At 31.4% G+C, this 24976-nt stretch overlaps 1 protein-coding gene across 6 annotated transcripts in view; it reads right to left on the minus strand.

Moving 5' to 3' along the window:
- LOC115886177 (nuclear factor of activated T-cells 5) overlaps window positions 1-24976 on the minus strand; it is a 131730-nt gene that overhangs the window by 18079 nt on the left and 88675 nt on the right. For 5 of the 6 annotated variants that reach the window (XM_030905260.1, XM_030905264.1, XM_030905259.1 and 2 more), the window contains exons 3-9: window positions 23791-23988; window positions 18248-18414; window positions 17832-17983; window positions 17544-17726; window positions 15228-15384; window positions 9281-9468; window positions 3464-3605 (exon numbers count right to left, since the gene is read on the minus strand). In XM_030905260.1, the coding sequence (XP_030761120.1) occupies window positions 3464-3605; window positions 9281-9468; window positions 15228-15384; window positions 17544-17726; window positions 17832-17983; window positions 18248-18414; window positions 23791-23988 (1187 nt within the window). The remainder of the gene's footprint in view (window positions 1-3463; window positions 3606-9280; window positions 9469-15227; window positions 15385-17543; window positions 17727-17831; window positions 17984-18247; window positions 18415-23790; window positions 23989-24976) is intronic. The other variant, XM_030905263.1, reaches the window with a different exon arrangement.

Genomic DNA, 24976 nt, shown 5'->3' on the forward strand with positions numbered 1-24976 from the left:
GAGCAAAAAAATATTTATTTCCGTTTGTTATAAAATTTCTCAAATCTTTGTTATTTTAAATTCAACCCTATGTATGTTATTTAAAAAACCAAAAGACTAATAAAACAGCTTTACAAGGATATATCATGTTCCTATACCTAAACCTTCCTTATTTCTTAAGTAGATCTATTTAATAATAATTAATAATTCTATTATTGTAGCCTCATTTCAAAAATATCGTTACTATGATAATTTAAGAAATTTAGCAAATAAAGTCTAATTGATACTTGTAAAGTTTGAATATTTGTCATGGTAACGATTTTCTTTAAAGGATACAACTATAATACAATTATTATCTTTTAAATGGCTTTACTGAAGAAACCAGAAGGTTTAGGTATAGGAACATGATATATCGTTGAAAAGCAATTTTATTTGTATTTCAATTTTTTTACACAAGTTTTATTTTTTATATCAAAAACTACTCGTGATAAGTATAGGTTAGTATAATAGAATCATTGTGAAATATGAAAGTAAGTTTCCAAAAAGGTAATAATATACCTGATGTTCCATTTAAAATAAGAAAGATGCTATCACTTTTCAAATGATGCGGCAACATTGTAATGCTGAAAATATTTTAAATAGATGGAGCAGGTGCCTTTATATTATATTCTATCACCGATTCTCCATAAACGTCTAACGTAGCGTAGCTGTAAATCACCCTGTATAGTAAGCGTTTTAACGTAAAATAATGTAAAAACATGTTATACAGGAGTCAGTGTTCTTCATTCTTTCAATTATTTCAATGAAAATAACTCGGAAAAACTATCAGCTACATGCTGTATGTAACTCTGCCAAAAAAAAAGAAGAAACATGAACGCATGCAGTATTTTTGGTTCAGATTTATAGCACCACAAGCAGGTGTACACCCTTTTCACTGACCCTTGTATATTAATTTAATTTTTATAAAAAAAAATCAGGATTTTTTTAAGCATATAGTAGTTAAAAGGAAATCTATATAAAGTTTAAAATAAAATATATTTTATATTTTTAAAATATAAATATGTATCGTTTAACTTAACTTCCATACACTGTCTTTATAGTGTATTTCCAGACAATTATTGATTACAATTTTAAAGTGGGAAATAATGGGAAAATCGAGAAAACATTTAGTTATGTCATAATTCAATGGCATCTGATGCACATTTTACCTTCTTTATAGCATTTTAAATATATTAATATACAACAGAATGGTAACCATAAGTAGCTTTGTTCAAGTTTTTGAGTAATTTTGAGTAAAATTAATTTAAAATTTGAAAATACAATTTAATATTTCTATGTATTACTATAGAATGTGATATAAAAAACAGAATAACAAAAGAAATTGTGTGAGACTACTAAATTTAGGCTCCTCTATGTGTGTCCAAAACTTTTATAAAATTTGAACCACATTATACAATTCTATAAAAACATCTTAATAAGATTAAATCACTTTGTAGTACTTTGGTTTTATCCAAATAACAAGCTGGAATTAAATATAAAAACTTGTTATTGACAACTGACCCGAATAGTTTTGAGAAACTAAACATGCTGCTAGTTGTTAGTTTCCTCTACCTTTAATAAAATTATTTCAGATATATTATATCTTAAAATCAATAATAATCAAACACTTATTACGCTTAGATTATAATAAAACAAAATGCCTTTGATGTTTTTACATACAATTTAGAAAAGCATCTTTGTATAACGATTTTTTAATGTTTTCTTAATGGTATCCTTTTTTAAATAAACCCTTGAAATCAAAATGCTATTTTGAAGCAGTTTCATACTAGATCATAATATATCAAATGTGCTCAGTGTTGGAATTCAACAAGCAAATTGTTAGAAAAAAATCCCTAGGACCTAGACGTAAAGTCCCTGGGCTATCAGAGTACAGCAATTTGTTTGCTCGCTACTTTGGCGCCAAAATGATTGATACTGGTGAAATATTTGTATAAATTTAACAAACAATGTAAATATAGATAATTTCATCATTTCATTTAGAGATCTGTACATTATGTGTATTACGATTATGTACCTAAATTCAACAATTATTTCTGAATTATGAAGTTTTGATTTTGAAATGTTAAACAAAAATTTTATAATTTCTAAACTTGATATAATCTCATTTTATACATCTATAAATGATACCTTGAAAACTAATGTCAAATATATTTAGTATCCACAGTTTCTGCATAATGGCATCGTTAAATGAAACTGAACACATCGAAATTAATGAAATCGAATTGTTTAAGTGATATTTTCAAAGCCAATAACTCGGAATCGGTTGGTTTGAGGTAAATTCCATTTAAAAAATTAAACTTTGTTATGTCACGACTTTATAACAGATCCTATATACTTAAATTTAGTACCCGCTAATAGATATTTAAAAACCCTATGACTTTTATATTTAACTTTTTGCGGTACCTCCTATATTTTACCTAATAATCGACCGTTCCCATGCGTATCAGCGACCCTATATATTTCCCGTTTTCGTATAGCACTAAAATAGGGGGAATTACGATACAGTTGTGGGTTGGAACTTTTGGTGTTACACAGCGAAATAAAACACTAAGGCTGTATTCCGTTGCAAAACCAGGCGAACCAGACCGGTAAACGGTAAGAGGTTCCTGAAAAACATCGGTTTGATACGGAACGGTTTGGTAAAATATTGGAAACGTCGAAGCAGGTCCAATATTAAAACAGATCAATAATAAATAATGAAAGCTACCTATTCAATATTTATATTTTTATAGCTTACAAAACATTCACGATTACTTGTCTTGTTTTTCATGTTTTCTTTAAATGTTCCTGACTTTCCTAAAAAGTCATTCTATTTAGTTAATAACATTTATTTACCTTTACTGCCTACCTCCATTGCTTTTGGATGTAAATACAAAATATTATTACAAATTTTAGAAATTATATGAGAATTTCACTCAAACTTCCAATATTTGCTTGATTTCTGTCACATAAATGACATTGATTGACAAACAAAACCAGAAAAACCAGCCTTCTCGCGCTGGTTAGTTTGGTGACAGTTATAACCGAATTTTTCAGGAACCGTGTTCCGTAATTAGAAAACTTTCAGGAAACCGATAGAAACGGAACATAAAACTATAACCAAGGTAAGCAACGGAATACACCCTAAATTACCATAATACCCCAAAAAAATTATTTTGGTTAGGTTAGGTTTATTTTGTAGCGATACTTTACATGTCTAGGGACTTTAGTTGTCAGTTGTCACTACTCGAGTCAGTTGTGAAGCTTACAACATAATGATTCTGCTATAAAAAAAGTAAATTGATATTGTTCCCGTCTTTTTAAAGAAGGGATGCTTATTAAGTAGCTGGGATGAGTCTGGTACGACGCAATAACGATCAAGAAGTAACAATATTAAGCCAGCCATGGATAAAAAAGGTTTTAATGATACATAAGGGGTCCTTACCGCTCACTGCCCCGTTAACGGGCGTATAAACGAATTGATGCATATCGCTAGTTTTACCGCTCGATACCACACATAACTTCACCGATACCGGCTCGGTTATATTGGGTCTGCGGTAAGGAGGTACAACGCACACGAAGTGTGTCTGAAACAGAAAAACAAACATTAACTATTGCAAATACAAATCTAAAAATATATTAATAAAAATAAAAAAATAAAATTAATTATTTAAAAATTTTTTTTTAATTATTTTTTTAATTTTTTTTTGTTTTTTTTATTTTTATTTTATTTATTATTTTTTTAATTTAATTTTTTTTCTAGACGGAAGGAGATAAACTTTCCGAAACGTTAAGCGTTTTTTTGTTCGTTAGGCAGTTCGTTAGTTGTTTATCAGTAAACCTAACAACTAACAAGTAATCTTCAATGGATTAACGCAGCAGTGTTTAGAAAAAATATCTATTTTATTTTGTAGATTTTCTTGCAGTGGCGAAATACCCATATAGGATTTTTTTGGAGAGATAAATCCGCCACATAGGCATAGTATATAATATATAATATATATATTATATACTATATAAAAATATAGTATTAACCTTAAACATTTTTTAAATTGACACTAAAAAAGTTACGGATTTTTACTGTCTGTATGTATTTTAACTAACACAACATTTCATGTTATCATCATCACTACGGAGCATACACGGGTGTTTTTCAAAAATGGTTCAGCCACAGTGGTATGTTAGTATATGACATGAATTAGGATTGATTGACGTATTCAGTAAGTTTCACTGGAAATGATTACAACTTTTGATTTTTAAATGATACCCTCGATATTTTTTACTTTATTTGATAGAGAGTGACATTCTATACTATATATACATACAGCCAATACTCGTTGATGAGTATTTGGCACACATCAGAAGATGGTCACACAAGGCGTTTTCTTTCATGAGCTTTTCTGTGACCGAAAAGCCCGATACGTGATGTTATCTGTCTACCGCACTTCGGACATTCAAAAATCGCATTGCTTTTTTGTTGCCTCTTAACTTTTTGGTTGTCGCTGGTTAACTGAGTTTACAATTCTTCTTAATAGAGAGTTCTATTGTAAGCTGCTTCTTCCCACTCATTCTGCACGTTAATCCTCTTTAAGTTTTCGTGGAAAATGTCCTTGTGCCTTTTGAATTGTCCACCCGGCCTCCTCTTACCGTCTACAAGCTCACCGTAAAGCAGTGATATTGGTATGCGGTTTTCTTGCTAAATAGTGAGTGAATAAACATTCTGAATAGAATGACACCAACATATTCTTAAAAAAATAGTATTTCAAATTTCAATCTAAAGTGCTATGGCTGTGACACTAATTTTTAATCAAGGAGCTTAGGAAAAATAGACTTGATCCAAAAGATGCTCCAATCGTATTTTTAGTCATAGTTAATTTTTTTAAATTTAATTAGGGTGGCTCAATAGCACATTTGGAAAAAGCATTTTTTACGAATAATTTGGTACCACACACTTCCATGGTGCTTCCATTCAAATTGGCGTTATGAACACAACCACTGCCACTCTAGATTGATATTTAAAATACTATTTTTAAGCGAAAATGTCAAAGCTTGACACATGATATGTCATTCTATTCAGAATATGTATCATTTTCTATAAAAAAAGTAAAAAAATACCGAGGGACTATTTAAAAATCAAAAGTTGTAGTCACTTCCGGTGAAACAGGAAGTGACTGAAAATAACTGAGTACGTCAATCCATTCCGATTTATGTCATATACTAACATACCAAATATCATTTTTTTGTCCGAGAAAATAACAAAGGTATCGAGGGAAGCCATTTTTGAAGGGTGAGCCAATTAAATGGTTGAGCCACTTTAGAAAGGTGAGCTACTTTAAAAAAACTGTATGGCATTTAAAAATTTCTGTTGCTATGGCTACTGTGCCAAAATTAACACGATTGTTTGAAGTATCTGATATTTTTTATTATTTAAAATAATTTAAATTATAACAAAGATAAATATGTCGTCTTAGACGCCGTTTTTTTCTCGATCATAATATGGTATCTATGACAAGCTAGATCTCTAAGCCTGTCATAGGATTGATGAGGTTACTTAATATGCTATATTAACTAGTGAGTGTATCGCATTTTACTCACTATTTTTATCCATTTTTATGCGGTAATAAGGACCATGAATATAAAAATAAGTCCTTGGAAACATAGTAGTATCGCCTGCAAAATTCAACAAATAAATTTTATCAGAACCCGGAGGTTTTTGACCTGTCGAATATTTACTCGTCAGAATTAACAATTTACGTTTCTTTATATTACTTTTATCTGATAATTATAAACACTATATCTCTCCCCAAGCTACAACAACATCGTTGTATCTAACTTCAGGCGCGGATTGGAGTAAAATAAACGATATTATTTTATAGATATGAAAAATGATGGAACTTTTACAATTCTATTTTAAAATCAAAGTAAACAGACGTATATTTACAATATTTTATGTTATTAATATATCCGTTTGATTAGGATGGGTAAAGGGTATTTTCGTTAATATTTTTAAAATACACAAGAGAAGTTATATGAAGGAATCAATAATCAACAATGAAATAGTTGAAGAAATTCGAATATTTTTTGGCTGATGTCACTAGCGCCAAAACAAACCAAAAAGTAAATAATATAATTATTTTTTAATTATATACTAGACATTGAAAATAGAACACCCACTACATATTATTTAATTTTAACGAATGTTTGTAAGCATGTTTATTATTGTATCGATAAGAAATGATTATAATTTGAACGCCGTCAACACACTAGTTTTTGTGCTATACATGTTTTTGTTAAAATTCCAGTCATCCAATATAGACCCGGCTTTCGCACAGTTTGTTACTTATTCTACTACAGAGTAGTTTCAGGTGTTTTTCTGAGTTTATTATAATGCCTAGAATACGTAGCCAATTTTAGACAACTCAGTGATTTTGATAGGGGTCGGATTGTAGGTTTGCGGGAGGCAGGATTATCATTTCGAGAGATTGCTGATAGGGTCCATAGACATAGGCACTGTTTGCACTGTTGCCAATTGTTGTAGAGCTTACTTTCAACAACACCGTGAACATCGTGCCAGAGGTACAGGGCGTCTAAGATTAACCACTGAAGGCCAAGATCGCCGTTTAAGGTAATTAGCTGTCAGAGACCTTTCGGCCACTTCCCGAGCAATTGCTAACCAATGGTTTACGGAACACGAAAGACTCATCACGATGCGAACTGTTTACCGGCGAATACGGTCTTTTGGGCTGTTTTCTTTTCGGCCTCATTGGGTTTTACCATTGACCTCTGAACATCGACGACAACGTCTAGAGTGGTGCAGAGCCCAACAAGAATAGGGCGCAGAATGGAATGCTATCGTTTTTAGTGATGAGTCGCGATTCTGTTTGGGAATGCACGACGGTCGGGCGCGAGTGAGAAGATACCTTGGAGGAAGGCGGAATGCACAGTTTTTCATGGAGAGGCACGTAAACCAAGTTGTAGGAGTTATGGTTTGGGGAGCAATCGCATATGGTAGCAGGTCACCTCGAGGTAATATGACAGCCCAACACTATATTGACGAAATTGTGGAAGCTCATCTCTTACCATACTTACGAACGCTCCACGATCCCATATTTCAACAAGATAATGCCCGTCCCCATGTTGCAAGATTAACTGTGAACCACTTACATAATGCCCAAGTTAATCTCTTACCCTGGCCACCAAGATCTCCAGATCTCTCACCGACTGAACATGTATGGGATATCATGGGTAGGAGACTGAAAAACTTACCGCATCCTCCTCAGACACTAGAATCTCTTCGGCATGAGATACAGTTAGCATGGGATACCGCAAGAAGACATAAATTATCTGATTAGTTCCATGCCCAGACGGTTCGAATGTATAGAACATCGAAGTGGTGCAACACATTATTAACAAGGACAAGGTAACGAGCCTCAAATTTCCAAATCCACTCCAAATTTTGATCATTTACGCCTCTTGTCAAGCTACATTCATGTACAAAAGATTATTAAAATTAAACAATTTTTAGTGGGTGTTCTATTTTCAATGTCACTTAGTATATTTTAACAGAAACTGTTTTATCATCATTTTTTGGAAGAAAAATTTATGATTAATTTAAACAAATAAAAAGTTCCCAAATTTATCATATCAGTCAAATAACTATCTACATAACATGTTTATTTTTTATCAATAATGACATGTATTGATTATTTTCATTCTAAAAATCTTAAGAACGATTGATCGTAGCGATTTTTACCAAGAGACCTTTTTTACGTAAAAAAAACGTAAATATATATTTTTTTATTCTGTAGTTTTATACAAGTAGGAAGGAAAAGTTAATACTCTTCAAACCAGTTAAAAATGTCAAGGTGGCGTCCTCTACAAGTAGGAGTCATATTGACATCAAAATCAAATTTCTCATGTCATAAAAAATAAAAAAAAATCATCCAAATATCGACGTTACTGACAAAAATTATTTGGAAAATATCTCTCTCTCGAAATAAAAATGAAACCTCTACACCCCGTATCTCCGAAACTAAGCCCAGTTTAGGACATACATTTAACTTAATTCTTTACTTATTTTTATCTGTCAAATATGCTTCCAAAGTTTGCGGAATACAGTTCGGACCACCCTGTATATTTATAAAAATATGAAAATCTATACTAATATATATATATTAATATAAGCTCAATTTTGGCATACAGGTTGATTCTGTACACCCTAAGAGGTTCGATAAGAAGGGATTTTTCGAAATTCCAGTTCCAAGAGGGTGAAACCACCCCTCAAATATTACAATATTTCTTATTTAAAAAACAGTCAAGTTTCCGAAAAAACGTTTAAACACGTATATTTTATTTTGTTTTTTTACATATTTTAAGATTTTTTAAAAATGTATACAGGGTGTTTCGAAAAATCTGGTCATTGATTAATCACGATCCTGCTTAAAGCATTTGACGTAAAAAGCTGATTTTTGGAAAACAGATTGACTTTAGGGTGTAGAGGTTCGATAAGAAGGGATTTTTCGAAACTCGAATTCTAAGGGGGTGAAACTATCCCTCAAATATTAAAATATTTTTTATTTAAAAACCGGTGAGTTTTTCGGAAAAACTCTTAAACAAGTATATTTTATTTTGTTGTTTTACATATTTTAAGATTTTTTATAAATTTATACAGGGTGTTTCATAAAATATCACCAGTGAGTAATCACGATTCTGCTTAAACTGCTAGACGTTTAAAGCTGATTTTTGGCAAACGGATTGACTGTGGGGTGTAGAGGTTCTATAAGGAGGGGCTTCTCGAATGTCAAATTCTAAAAGGTTAAAAAGGCCCCTCAAATATTACAATATTTGTTATTTAAAAAACGGTTAGTCTTTCGGGAAAACGCTTGGACAAGCATAATTTATTTGGTTTTTTTACATATTTTGAAATTTTTAAAAAAATCATACACGGTGTTCCAAAAAGTTGGGTAATTTCTTAACCACGATTCTGCTTAAACTGCTTGACGTAAAAAGCTTATTTTGGGCAAACGGATTTTTCGAAAGTCAAATTCCAACGACATGAAACTACCCCTCAAATAATACCAAGTTATATAATAATATCGCCATATTGTTTTTTCTCATGCTGACATAAATGTGAGAAAATTTTATCCAGTTTGTATGTTAATGGAAATTCTTGCTTTGCTTTATCATCACCATTACAAATGATTAATTCGACGCGAACGAAGTCGCTGGTACACGCTAGTTAATAAATAAAGTAGCAACTTACTTGTTGTAAATATTCTTTATCAGGTACGACAGCTTGTTCCCAAGACACTCTACCTTCGTCGAACTGTTGGAAGTATACCTTTGTGTCTTTGAGGAAGTTTTTACCCAGTACGAACAGTTCCAAACCTCCGCTAGCCGGACATGACGTCAGCGATTTTTTGCAGATTTCCGGAATACCTGGTGGCTGAGCTGTAACAAACATTTTTGTATAGTATTCTTCACAACTATGCAGAGCGCATACGGGCACCTTAAATTTTTGTTGAATTTTAAAGTTTAATACATTTTGTTCTAGTTAGCCGATTTTGATGATTATTTAAGCAATTTGTAGCTAAATTATTTGACTTTTTAGTATCTCTTTCTAAATTAAAAATGAAAGTTTCCATCTGTCAATTATATGATGGAAAACAAAATGTTGATATTTTGGTGAAAGTTTGAAACACCCTGTGGAATATGTTAACAAAGCAAGGAATTTAAAAATAATTTTATCATCTAAGTACGTCTTTTTTCGACAGTTTGTTTTTTGATTCATCTCAATAGCTTTATTTTTGTTGGAGATTGTTTGTGCGGTTAGACAACTCGTTAAAATGGGACTTGCACATCGAAGCTTTATCAAAGAAACTAAGCGCTGCCTGTTTTGCGCTAAGATCAGTTTCTAAGGAACTTAACTTATCAACCTCTAGAATAGCCTATTATACCGTAACCACCGTAATAACAAGGCCGTGTGGCCTTGTTATTACAATTACAAATTGTGACGTCATCAACTGGAGGCCTAAACTTTGATTGCATTTGATACATTTTATAGGTATATAATGGATATAAACTTTAATTGCACCGAATTTTTAATAAATAATAATTAAACATAAAATTTAAAAAACATCAGATTGATATCCGATCTCACATTATCCATCATCATTGTATTTATTTATGCTGTAAGTGTGTCTAAGTTTCTTTTATTTCCTTTTCCAAGTCTATAATTTTTTTACAACAGTAGTTTTTCTGACGTGTATTTCTAACAGAATTTATGACAATTTTTACAATAACTTAGCATTATAAATAGTACATTGCGGAACTTTTAATAATGGTGTTATTACTTTTAATGTAATCCAAAGACATTTTTGATAAAAATATTTTTTTTATTGTGAATTTTGACAAACTCCTCATGGCTTTGCAAAACTTTGTTAAAAATTATATATTCAAATAAAACTATATCATTTGGAAACCCAAGACTGCCTTTAGTAAGGTTTTTTATAAGTGAATTTTGTTCAATATCAGTGTTGTCTGAAAATGTTATATTATTCTTACATGTATATGTAATTATACTGTATCGCATTTAATTTCATTTAAAACAATATAACAGCAATATCCTTCTAAATAAGTAATAACAGGCCTTTCTTCCTTAACACTTTCGATATCTTGTTCAGAAATAGTAATGTCGATGTTAAACCAATCTGATTCAATATGGTACTTGTATCGCGTGGTATTTCTTTAGACAAAGTATTGTCATCATAAAATCATAAAAAGTATCGATTTTTATAGAACCAAACCAAGTAGATTTTAGGAACATTAATGACTGAATCCTAAGTTTCTTTTTGCCTTCATATAAATGACGAACACAAATACTGTACTGAGTCCCAGCTACTTTTTCTGAATAGAACTTTTTCACCCTTCTATTATCGATTATAATTGCCACGTCCACACACCTACCGATAAATCGATGACTGTCAACTGCGGCAATACCACTCCGCTAGCACCGTCGACCCTGAGTAGGGGGCGTAAAATATCGATGAAATACATAATATATACTATAAAAAAATATATTTTTTTATTGTTTTTTTCTCATACTATACACTATTATGAACTTAAAATATTCCTTTATTAAATTTGATTGACAAAAAGTGAGAGGTAAACATTTATTGACTGGTATGATTTTTTCCGTATTCTATTAAAACTATTTTTATATACTATAATATTTTTAAAAACTCGGAAAAAGACATTTTAAAACTTCGAAATATATCTGCTGAGTGAAAAAAGATCCACAATTTGAACTTTTATCGGCTAATTATCAACGCTGCTAAATAGAGTTAGGCCTCCAGTTGGTGACGTCACAGCTGTCCGGCCTTGTTATTACGGTGGTTACGATTATACCCTTTTTGAGTCACATCTTCGATATGCCCTGCCATTCTGGGGTACTTGCTGCGCTGCGCAACAAATTTTGATCGTATTTTCAAACTTCTAAAGAGAGCAGTTCGATATTTGTTGGGAATAAATGTTGGGTAAAAATTTCAAAATACTCAGTCTTCCTTCTTTATTAATTTTTGAATCCGTTTGCTTAATCCGCAAATACATATCTGCTATTCCCGAAAGACCATCTCACAACTATCCACTTAGGAATGCGGAGCACGATCTTTATCGGCCAACCCCGAGCTCAGTACTAGTTAAAGGCTCAATACTGTACAATGCCAAAAAAATGTACAATCATCTCCCTTTGAATATCAAGTCGCTTTCATTCTTTCCCGCATTTCGCAAAGCTCTGAAATCATACTTACTGGAGAGAGCTCTATATATGGTAAACGACTTTTTTGTTGATGTTTAATCATGAACAATTTTGAATTTTAAAATTTTCATCATTTAAAAGCCACTGGGTTAGATACGAAGGATGATGAAACAAAGGTAGCTATATTACTGAATCTAGCAGGTGAAGAAGCACAGAAGAAAGTCCAAACTTTTAAGTTATCAGATACCGATATGAAGCACTACAAGAAAGTTATAAATGCGTTTAAAAAGCACTGTAAGGTGTTACGGAATGAAACATATGACAGATACAAATTTTTCACATGTGTACAGGAGGAAGAATTCTTTGACCATTTTATCACAGATGTAAAAATGATGTAAGGGCTAGCGCTAGCTTCGACCTGTAACTATGGGGCATTGGAAGACTCACTTATAAGAGATAAAATTGTGACTGGCATAAAAGACTTATCATTGCAAGAGAGATTGTTAAGACAAAGCAACCTAACATTAAAAACAGCTGAGGAGCATTGTCATCTCAAAACTGGTTAAAAGTCTAGTATTTAATATTTCATAACTCTTAAAATTATATCCATTTACAATTTTCCTATTGTAATATTTTATTGATACGCCTTTTTTGTGTTCTGCAATGTCCATGTATGTTCTATTTGTAATTTTAATGACTTAAATTTTTTTGAATTGTATGATTTGTATTGTATATTTTTTTATTATTTGTATATTTTTTGTGCATTTGTTTGTTTTGTAAATGCTTTATCGATGAAGCTATTTTGGCTTTTTGTACAATAAAGCGTTATTTATTATTTATTAGGCGTTTACGAAAAATGTTGCATCTAGGGTTGGCACTTTATTTTTCACAATTAGTTACTCCTTGTACTATATCTGTAATATATTATATTTCATATGTCGTTTTAGTAGTATACATGAAAGTTTTTAAAGTATTTTATTTTTTTTCTACCACATTTTCCTACACACGTTAAAACCGGCAACATTGTATGCTGCTTTTTATTTTTTCTCTCTGTCGCATGCATTAAAATACACACCACGCAGATGAAGTGGCCAGGATGGTATACGACCTCCCTGTTAATGCAGGTCAATCAAAATCAAATCCTTTATTGGATGGACGTGAGGTCAATCATCTCGACTTAACGGACGCAAATATTGCAAAAATTCGCATACTAGATTTAGAAAAAGTGGTCGCTTTAATTATTGACAACACATGCGACTAATTAAACGGGCAATCAAGTAATTAAAGTAATTTACTGGTGCATTAAAATGATAATCAAAACAGCTGCGTTAAAAGTAATCTGAGAGCGTCCGATTTTATTTTAGTAGTCTCAGGTTTCACCGTTAATATATTCGCATTTCAGTGAGAAATTTCACCGATATTTACCGTTACTCACAGAGCAATCAACATCTTATTTATTATATATCAAGATAACTAAACCTAAATTTATTTATATAATGCAGAAATTACGGAGAAATATTTATATAGTTGCTAATTTTTTTGAATCATCGTTTTATGTAGAAAAGTCAAATTAATAAGATAGTTTCACTCAGATCATAATCATGCTTTCGTGGATAAATGTATACAGGGTGCTACGAGCATTGGTATCTCGGTAATCATAATAAATACGAACATGGTTAAATTGGGGTAAAGTTGCGCTTTAGGATGTTCACCAAGATGCCAACAAAAGTTTTAAAAATTTCAAGGATTGCTGAGTTTTGTGGAAAACAGATTTTTTTGAAAATCAATTTTATTTTTTCCTGTCGTTAGTTTTTAGAAAATCATAAAACTAATTACACATTCTCATAACCACTTTATTAGGGCTATCTAATAGTATTTTTAGGTTTTCAAATTAGCTTATAATTTGTGAGATACAGAGGCCAACTTAATTTTTTTAAATACGGACCTGTATTTTATATTTCAAGTTTCGAAAGAACTCGGTCTCCTGAGTACAATGATATGCCACACTTTATACATTTTTTTTCTTTTGGGTACCTTAATAACAACAAAACTATTTAATTATTATTTAAAATAATTTCAAGTTCGACTATGGATTTTTAAATTATTTAATCTGGTTATATTCATCGCAACAATATTGATCAGCGCTAATTAACATTGAATAAGGAAAATCGAGCCAACTGAAATATTCAAATAAATAATATCCAGGTCAGCAATTTAAAGATATTATTTTTAACATTTTTTATTGTGAATTTGAGTGTGCGATCTAATATAATGCATAATATTAATCGTAGTTATTATAAATAAATCAACTTCTACAAGCTAGTTTATAATGCTCTACATGTTCGAAATGGTTACCACCCTCCTTATATTGCACAAATTTATTTTTCGTTTAATTTTATTTATAGCACTTTGAACTTTCCTTTTATACTTCCAAATGCATTTGGTACTCTTTAATGGAAATGTTGAGATGTATTGATTTCACTTTTACGAATGACGCCAAGTAATTGTAATAAAGAATAGTGTCGTAATCATAATAAAGAATTTGTCAGTTTAGTTGACAAAAGATTTCTTCTAGTGTTGCTGTAAACAGCTTTGGGGATGTCGCTTCTCCCTGTTGTGCTCCTTTGCCAGTTAGGAATTCTGGAATTGTTTTATATATCATTTTACTCTTACATATAAAACGGTATATTATGTGAAATATATATGATCTAGAAGAGTCAAAATATCTTCATATGTTTTTTATCTTCACAAGTTTTAAACTGATTCATACTACTGTGAATATCATTGTTAGGGTCCAATGTAAAAATTATCACTTGGACTTGTGAATTATCCTAAATTGAAGAATTTATTAGAGGCTTACTAAAAACTCCCATGATTTATTTACTTAAGTAATTATATGTACAACCTACCTAATATATTTTTCAAACATTTATCTGAATGGTGTAATATTTATCTTATATTTTTTATTTTATTTTGCAAATGGTTTAAACCGTAATATCATAAAAGTCTATATACGACTCAAAGTTAATTTGCACTGAAATGACTTGAGAATCGTAGACAAGTCAAAATATTCAACAATATACACAAAAGAGATATGACATAGTCCTAATTGCCAATTGGCGCCCAACGTGGGGCATAAGATAGTGCGTGTTCAATGTTCAGGTAGAAGGTAACTTATATTAGAAGACTGCTATCGGTTTGGCTGGTAGACTGGGCGCAATAAACGTGTGGAAGATCTTCCTCTCTTCTAAATGTTAAGCATTTTTTATCAGTCAGGCAAATTTGTAGTAAAAAGCCACTGACAAGCTGGTTTCCGTTGGAATGCAAGGCAGAAGTTCTTTTTTTACTTTGTAGATTTTTCTTCAAGTAACCAAAAAAAAACAGACTTTTTCAAGAAGGCAATAAATAACATATGTTTAACATTAGAATTAAAAGAAATTAAAACAGTACTTACTGCAAACTATAGGTTGAGAACAAACTTGTAGCGTTTCGGTGGTGCCATTGTCGTGCGTGATGGTCGTTCTGAATATCATTCGACACCTCGTTGATTTCTTTTTGTTTCGGTTGCCTAACTGGTCAGGAAACCGATGTTCCACGTCTACATTCCTTTCCTGCAAACAATATTATCAATTTCAAATACCATACGATGACAATCGATGATGTAAAAAACTCTATGGTAATCGCAAAACAATTTCCGATGCACGTGATCAACTTTGAGTGACAAGCGATGGCGACAGAGCTGCCAGATTGTGATGGATTTATGAGATGAATCTTAATTTAAAATTGACAAACAACATATTTATTATATCATTTTTTAAAGAGTTTTACGTTTTATTTTTAATTTAATATTTAATATTTTAGTGATTAATTGATTTATTTGTTTTATAGCTTATTTTACTTTTGGCAAAAACTAGTCCATTATGAAGATTATTAGAAACGATATTATGGATTATTTATTTATTGATGTACAGGGTGGTCGAGATTGGTCTGTTTTATTAAGAAACCCTATTTCCTGACTAGATAGAGCAAAACCGACATAGATGTCATGGGCTCGATTTCTGAGACTCCTTTAGTAGCGTAAACCGCCTGTTGATATTTTCACTGCCAGCTGAGATACGGGGTCTTTTTGAATTTTTTACCATTTGGAAAATTGCCCATAACTTTTTAATTTCGCGGAATAATAACATTGTGTAAAAACATTCTTAAGACACTTTTTTAAACACAATCTGCGTAGTCAGTTTTTTTCTATGTTTGCTCTTTTTGTCAGAAATAATGAAAAATATAATTTTTGAAATTGAAATCATAGTTCATATATCTATGAACTTAAAAAATGCTGGCGTTTAATCCTTTCCAACGATATAAAGTAATGGGTATCTATTTCTAACAATGAGAGAAATATTTGGTTTTATATCTTTATATCGAAGCGGGCCTTGATGATTTCACTATGATTTCCATTTAAAAAATTATATTTTTTATTATTTCTGACAAAAAGAGCAAGTATAGAAAAAAACTGACTACGCCACTGGATTGTGCATAAAAAAGTGCCTTAAGAACGTTTTTACAAAATTTTATTATTCCGCTAAATACAAAAGTTATGGGCAATTTTCCAAATGGTAAGGAATTCAAAAAGACCCCGTATCTTAGTTGGCAGTGAAAATCTCAACAGGCGGTGTACGCCATTAAAAGTGTCTCAGAAATCGAGCCCATAACATCTATATCGGTTTTGCTCTATCTAGTCAGGAAATAGGTTAACACAGACCAATTTCGACCACCCTGTACATCTAACAATGCCATAAGTGGTAATAACAAGTAAGAGGGTGCTATTAATGCACAAACTAATAATTTAATAAAAACTAATTTTGAAAGTGGTATAATGTGCTTATCAATCAAACTTACTTTTCCGAATGCAGTCAATGGTAATACCTTTATTGTCACGTTCTCATTCAAAATAGTTTTAAAAAGGAGGCTACAAGCTCTCTGCTTTGACTGTCTAAATGCTTCGGCATATTTTCAACACACAATTTCAAGAAATGCAATACAAAATTCGAAAACTGAGTTCTTAAAAGAACGGTTTGTGCTTAAAAGTGCAATTTTTAAAAAAAGACTAAGGAAATGGGCAAAAAAATGAGAATTAGTCACAAAGATTCAATAACAACACGATATTATCCAAATAATGACTGACATTAGGATAATTGTCAAATAATAAACGACAACCTAGCTGAAAACGGCGCAATGTGACAACATAGCGATAATAAAATTCGGTTTAAACTAATTTTTGCAGCTTTAATCTAAATAAAAAATCTGTTACAATCATTTGCTCTATAATGTAAAATAAAGAGCTGTTCGGTATCTTAAATTATACAATAAATTTAAACATTTTTGTCAAAATTTCATTTAGTCAGGTTTATAGACTTTACTGTCAATGTCGATATGATTGATGACGTGCATCGGAAAATGTTTTGCGATTACAATAGAATAATTATTGATTAAGTATCCTGAAAATTAATAAAAAAGTAAAAAATTAAGTACAAACCGCGAATCATAACACTATCAGTTATGTTAAGTTCATTTAAATCGAGAAAATAAAATCCAATAACTATACAGAGTGTCCCAATATTCCTTGGACATAGAACTATTATGTATTTTTGGAATCAAAATAAGTGAACAAAACGTAACTAACCTCTATACAAAAGTGCTTCGTTTGTAATATAAATCGAGAAAAAATGTGTGTCGAAGAGAGAGAAAACTAAATTAGACACTTTTTACTTACCTTTAATATACCAACACAGTCACAATTCGCACACATTTCTTTCGCCGGATCTAGAGCCAGCTCTATAACACAGGTACCATCAATTTTCTTCTCGTAGCACGGAGTCGAGTTTTTACCGCTAACTTTACAGGCCTGGTAGAACATGTGAGGAGCTACTTTGCCTACGTCAGTACCAATATAAACCTAGGAAAACAAAACGAAAAGAAAATTTAGAGTTTTTAAGTAACTTGATATAACGGTAGGAGTATAAAACAGAACAATTTTGAAAATAAACAAGAAATTGCTGACCTGTAACGTTGCTGGTTTGTAATAACCCGTTAATTGAACCATAGGAAAACCATTACCGTCTCTGTCTTTTACCGCTCCTCGGCTGCCCTCTGTTTGGTATCTGGCTCTGTGTTGTTGTTCAGGCTGTTTGACTATGGTCAGTGCAATATCTCCTAGAGAAAGATACATCCCTTATTAAGATACTAAACGGAACAAACCAAGCATTTACTGTGATAAGATGAGAGTTGAAAATTGAAACATTATTTTGATGACACACAGAAAACATGAGATGATTTATTGTCGACGCTGATACAGATCAGTGTCTTAATTTGATAGTTGAAAACATTTAGTGGACTTAGTGTGTGTTTGCTTCCAAGGTGGACTTAATGTGTTTGTTTATTGATCAACGCTTTGTTCAGAGGAATGACTTTACTCACCAAAGTGTGATTTGTACGGCAGTTGTGTGGTTAGTGACGCGGGCGTTGTGGGCACCTGCCTACCGATGATGGGGTTACATCGTGCCACCGCCCTGTTACTGCTGGGACTAGAGTTGTTCGATATACTTAGAGATGGCACTGACACTGACGGTGCTGTCCTTATTATTCTGCAAAAATAAAAAAAAACATGCTATACTTTATAATTCGTTGCTAATAGTAAAGTAATAAAGATCAGTAATTAATAAATAAGTTTCCTTATTAATTTATTTTTTCAAAGTACTATTCAATTTTAGATAAAAAATAAAACCAGGGGGTCCTAGAAACAAAAACATATAATACAGCCAAAGAATACAACAAATAAAATGTCAAACTTGTCGGTCTAGGGACTTTTATTTATCTTTGAAAAACTAAAATTACTATTTTTCCCCCGGAGATGGACTTGCACTTGCAGAAATATCGGGAAGAATCAAGTTGCAAGTGTAAGAGAGATAGCAGATATCAATCAGCTGGGCTACAATTGAGCATGCTTTTGGGAAAGATGTGTTGCAAAATGCACTGTCTTGCACGAAGTCTTGAAACGTCTTGAAACATGTATAACGGTCTTAAGGAACGCTGCAGCATTAGTAAAAAAGATGCCAGATAATGTAAGATCGACTGAAAAAGTGACAGAGTAGAGAGAAAGAGTCGAATGTTACAAAAGATGCTGCCAAAAATAACTTGAAAAGTTTTTACAAAAAAATAAAATAACTAGAAAAGTATAGAATAAGAAATATAGATTTCAATTATTTAATATATTTTGCATCACTACCGTTGAACTTATTTTTTTAAACTGGGTACCATCCAATCTAATGGAATATTTCGGTAGTTTGTTAATTTCTTTACAAATAATTGATTTATTTTTGGTAAATAAAATTACTATATTCTCCAATCAGTGAGTACAAAAATATGTTTTTTATTCTTTTTAATCCCTAGAATTTCTCAGTAACATGTTAATAAAATTTTAGAGTACTACAAAGATTCGTTCTTTTAAACAGGTACAATATAAGATATAGATGTGACATAGAAATATTTATTTTTACTGTATATCGCTAGTAAAGGAAGTTTATTTTAATAATTAAGAACACGATTTGAAAAATATCAAGTTTAACAGTAGTTTTAACGTGATTATTCCTATTTATTTATTAATAAAGTAACAAGCCAAACACAAAACCTATTTTCCAAAAAAATACTGATCTGAAATCTTTTTTTAAGAGTCTATTACGCTGTTCAAGCCGCTCTCAGGGGTCGGATAAAGCGGGTGTGTGACCGAAGGAAATATATATTATAAATATTTCAGATATCTGCCTAAGGCTGAGCCCGATCCTGTCATGTTAAACCACATCCAAAATTCCAAACACACGTGCTTTGATTAAGGTTTGCAGGGCTTCAGCATTTCCCATAAAATAGGGAGCAATTTGTTACAAAACCATATAAATTATATATCACTGTAATCACAAAACTTCAATCTATTTCCGTATTGTAACGGAATTTTCAATTATATCTTTAATTTCGAGAAAATTTAGTCCAAACATACGGAATATGTTGTTGATGTTTGGCCATCAAAATCTTAAAAATAAAGAAGTTGTCTAAAAATGTGCTACAATACGGATATATTATATTCTTTTATCTTTAATTTCCTTCTTCATTTGTGTAAAAATTCCTAGCCAGTTTTACATAAAACGTTTTTTCCATAGCAACTGTTAAAATTGCCTTATATCTATCAAAAATAGTAGATAAAATAGTACTTTAACCGCAAGGGTAGATTAAATGATACTTTTATAGCGAGGATAGGTTAAAAACTATTTCTTCTCGCACGTTTTTTAATTGCTTCCATTTTTGAAAATTTTTGTATTCCTTTTCATAAGTTATTCGGATTTAAATGGAAGTAGTTTGGATATGGCGTTTGTCGCCTCAGCCTGAATATCTGTTGGTAATTTACTTATTTCGTTTTGAGCCATTTCTGGCTCCAATTCAATCAGCAATCGACACGAAAGAGAATCAAAAAATATTGACCCAAAACCATAGACCATAGATAAAAGAAAATAATCTTCTATTAAGATAGATATGAAACTTAATAGTAAAATTTTGGGTCAAAGCGCCCCTCCGTGTTCTTAGTAGAGACTACGTTTAACCCAGCGCCTTCGCCTTTTCTGCTGTAAATATTTTTTATGTTTATATTTGATTTCAAAGGATTTAGTTTTAAAGTTACACTGATATATTAGTATATCAGAGTAAGTTTAATAAAACATAAGAATATATATATTTTACAGTTTATTAAATATAAATTTTGACTACAAGGTAGAAAGTAAATCACAATATTTGATAAAACTTATAAGTATACCATTTTTAGAGTTAATAAATAATAAAACTATTTCTGACTATGATATTTAAAATTTAGATAGATAGAATATTAAAAAACATACCGGTATTTGCAGACGCAGGCCCAAATTCAATAAAAACCAAAATTTTTCCTGCGAAAATCGGGCTTTTTTCACAGAAAAGGTATTTTTTGATTTATCAAAAATCATTGTCAAGTTGACAATATACAGGGTGTTTTCTAATTAGTCTAAAAAATTGTGGTGTGATTCCTCATGTGTGAAAATATATTTTTTTCTTGGCTGGCCATCCTTTTTCAACAAAAATGATCTTTTGAGTTTTTCTTGTTCATCAAACGGTTGCCGAGAAAAAAATAAATGTACCTATTAAGAGCCCGCCTTAAGCCGTTTTCTAACGTTTTTTTATTTTTCAGATTAGTTAGGAAACACCGTGTATATGCATATCACAGGCAACCAAATAAACTAGTAACCTTTAAAAATTATTTTTCCTACCACTAGCGACATACCGTGTTTTTAGTGAGTACTAAATTATTTTATCAAAATTTCACCATATAAGTTTCCAGGCAATGCCATAGACAAACAAATAAAAAGAAACTGGCAAATTAAATGACAAAGAGAGGAACAAGGTTCCCGTAGCGCAACTCAGAACGCAAAATTTCGTTCTATTTATGTTGATCTGCGTATTGCGTCTATTGGGCCCACTATCTCATTCTAATATAACGAGAGAGAAAGAAGCAGCCATATAAAACGTAATTTCTATATAGAAATTAGAACAATCGCCTTTCGTTTTCGTCATCATGACAACCAAGATGACAACATCATGACAATTCATCATGTTTGTTAATTTTTCTTTTTTCTAAACTCTCCATTTTATTGACTTATAAATATGGATAGGGAACAAATTCCTTTGTTCTATATAGGTATTTATATTTTGTTACATATAATTTTCGGTTATACTATTTGTTATTTTATTTGTTGCACGAACCAGTATCATCTCTTTTTTATATGTATTGGTGCCCCCTTTCTCTGATAGATATGTTAAAGACACCCGGTAAAATAAAAGTAAGTATAGTTATATTTAACATCTTATTAAGAAAAAAGTAGAAGTAGTAGTGTCAAAAATATTTTGAACCTCTCTTAACATAACAATTTTTGGGTAGGTAGTTTATAGCTGGTTTATAGTAACCAGAAACTTTATTAATATACCTATTTTACTTTTGTTTTAGGATTAAAACTGGACTTGAAAATGGTTCAGGATCATGATTCTCGTAAAGTCTTCTTTGCTGGGATATTCACTTTGTTATTGCAATTAGGCAGTTTTTTCGAAAATGAGATTTTTAATGCCCTTTTAAAAAAATTGGCCGATCGTTTCCTGCAACAGTCAGTTCTTCTGCATTTAAAATTGGTAGGTGGGTGGAATAAACACTGTTATTTTTTGTTATTATATTATAAAAAGTTTATTTATTTTTATGTATAAATAAATATGTTTATAAAACAGTACAATTTTTGCTTTTTTTATAATTTCCCTTATAATAGTAGTATTCTTTCATTCTAAAAGAAACTGCAAATTTTCACTTAAACTGATTTATTCCCTACACCACGTTCCCTTTACGTGATATAGGGAATATATAATCAGTTTAAGTGAAAATTTGCAGTTTCAGAATGAAAGAATACTACTAATAATGGCTAATTTAAATTTTCCGCCAGCCAGAATTTGCGATAATGTCTTAGGATATGTTTTATACCTATCTCTTCCTTTTTCATATAAAGCACACATAATAAAGAACGATAGCAATAAAGACGTACGTCCTGCCATGTTCCTGCTAATTGGTTTCAAAATGGTTATTCTTGAGTTGCGCTACGGGAACGCGGTCCCACTCTTTACCATGAGATTTGTCAGTCTCTTTTTATTTGTTTGTCTATGCCCATGTTTGCCCAATTTCTTGAAATAATAATATCTGAATATTTTTTAAAACGTAACTCGCTATGGAAGAGAATATTGTACAATATATATACACGACGATAAAATTGCATTATCGTCTTGTATAAAAAATAACTTTAAATGCCGAACGATTATTTTTCTAGTTTTTCGGGCTTGTGAAATGGACTCCTAAGTATTAATTTTTGGCATTTCTTTAGGTTACTACGTAGTATAACAACTTCTATATTTTGTTCATTAACCTGATGATTAAATTATCATCAAAAAGATTTTATCTGAGAAAATATATTTATTATCTATATCGATCTTAATCTTAATTATATAGATAGTGTTTTGTACTTATATAAAATATATCTGAGAGAGGTGTTTTGGCATGGTTCAGGTAAAACTCTACAGTCAAAACCACTTTCACCTGCGTACCTTGGCAAGAATATTTTAAGATTGGGAAATCGTATCATTAGTGACATAACGAGCAAGTCTTGTCGGTTGTTTTGGACTGTGCAACTGCTTCTTTCAAGTTTCTCTGACCATATACACGGTCTGAGAGATTGTTGTGAATGTAGGTCAGTTTTGTTTGTGAACGAAAATTAAAAATAAAAACAATTTTTTCTGTCCGTTACTTATACAGGGTGAGTCTTAAATAAGTGCAAATATTTTCAGGGGTGGTAGATCTTGACCAAAGAAACATAATTTTTCTCCAAGTCCAAAATAAGCGAGTTATTTTACTTTGAAAATTAAAAAAAAAATATTTTTTGCTTAAATTTTGAGAACCACTGGATCTCTTCTGGGTTTTCTTTCTTGTAAATTTAATCTACTAAAAACTAATAAAGAAAAATCCAAAAATTCGAAATTTTCAAAAATTTTTTTTTGCAAAAAACTCATAATCGTGTTTCTGGGCTCGAAATATACTACCCCTAAAAATATTTGCACTTATTTAAGACTTACCCTATATAGGATTTTTTTTACAATCTGTTCACTATTTCACGGGCGAAAAAAAAACGACGTCAAAGACGGCAGGGGAATGATAATCGACGATAATTTTGGCGACAATTTTTTGAAAATAGATTTGTATGTCTGGAAACGTTCTAAAAAGTTTTATGTTAAATTTTAGAGATTGACCTCACCAAAATTATCACTGATGTCATTCCGCGCCACTGTCTATGACGCTGTTTTTTCTCAATTTAGTATTTAAGAATTAGGGAATAATTTTGGATGAAATAAATACTTACGACATGTTGTCTTTGCATTGTCGTACGTTAGGGGGGAAACAGTAACTGTCGTTCGCCTCCTCGTCCTCCATTTTGATGTCCAGACGCAGTCTTTTGGCTTCCGCTCTCTCCCCGCTCCACGTAAGTCTTTCTGACGCGAGTGACGCGTGGTGATGGAGGTGACCATCGTTGTTATTGTTGTTATGGTGGTGATCGAACCTGGAACAAATAGAAATCATTTTTAAAATAGAATTAACTGACCTGGCTAACTTTGTAGTCGTTTTACACAGATTTTAAGCTGTCTTTTTTACACAGCTGTAACTTGTCTTATCATTATTCAATTCGTTATTCGAATTTCCAGAATGTTAACAAAAGTTTCATCTTAAAATAAAATTTTAATCACAATTGTTTATCTCCATCATTTACCGGATTAATAATACAGAAATTATAAATACTCAATTACAAACAATTCATTATTTATAGTGATTTACAATAATTTTATTAAATTATACGAATATTCTCGTTGGTTATTGGGTTGAAATAAATATGACTGTTCTCCAATGAACATGCGAGTTACTAACTCTAAATTCTAATTCTGAGCTGGCAAATGAGCTAGATGCTTTATCTAGACCGTTATTAGCGCCTTTACTGATTGCGCTAAGCGATTCGAAAACGGCTACCTTAAATGATCGTTTTGCTTGTCGAACTGTCAGTAAAAATAGAAAAAATTGTGCTTTTGTTCATTATCTTGCTCTTTAGTGAAAACTAGTTCTTCTTCTATAAATTCCTCAATAAGTAATAGATAATTTACGACTTGGCAGCTATAAATATTGTTCAAAACATCGAAAATGCTGAGAAGCGTCTTCAACATTTCCCTCGTATAATAAGAATAATAACTTATCCATGGAAAAATAGGTTGACATAACTCAACAATAGGTTATGAAATTCACGTAACATTGTGACATTTTTCATTGTTTTATCCACATTTGACTATTAGATACCAGATAAATTGCGATGCTGCCAATATGTGCTCAACGCGTATCCAGAAAACGATTCGCACGGCAACGAGAATACCAAAATCGAATACTTTCGCTTACCGCTTTGAAAGCGTAACGTTTTTATGTCGAAGTTCCAGAATTCGGGCCCTGGTTTGTCTTTGAAGCTTATATACTATTCAAAATATCGGATTAATTTTTTGGATAATTGT

Source organism: Sitophilus oryzae, unplaced genomic scaffold, assembly GCF_002938485.1.
Source record: "Sitophilus oryzae breed Bouriz unplaced genomic scaffold, Soryzae_2.0 scaffold_471_pilon_pilon, whole genome shotgun sequence".
Taxonomy (NCBI): Eukaryota; Metazoa; Arthropoda; class Insecta; order Coleoptera; family Curculionidae; genus Sitophilus; species Sitophilus oryzae.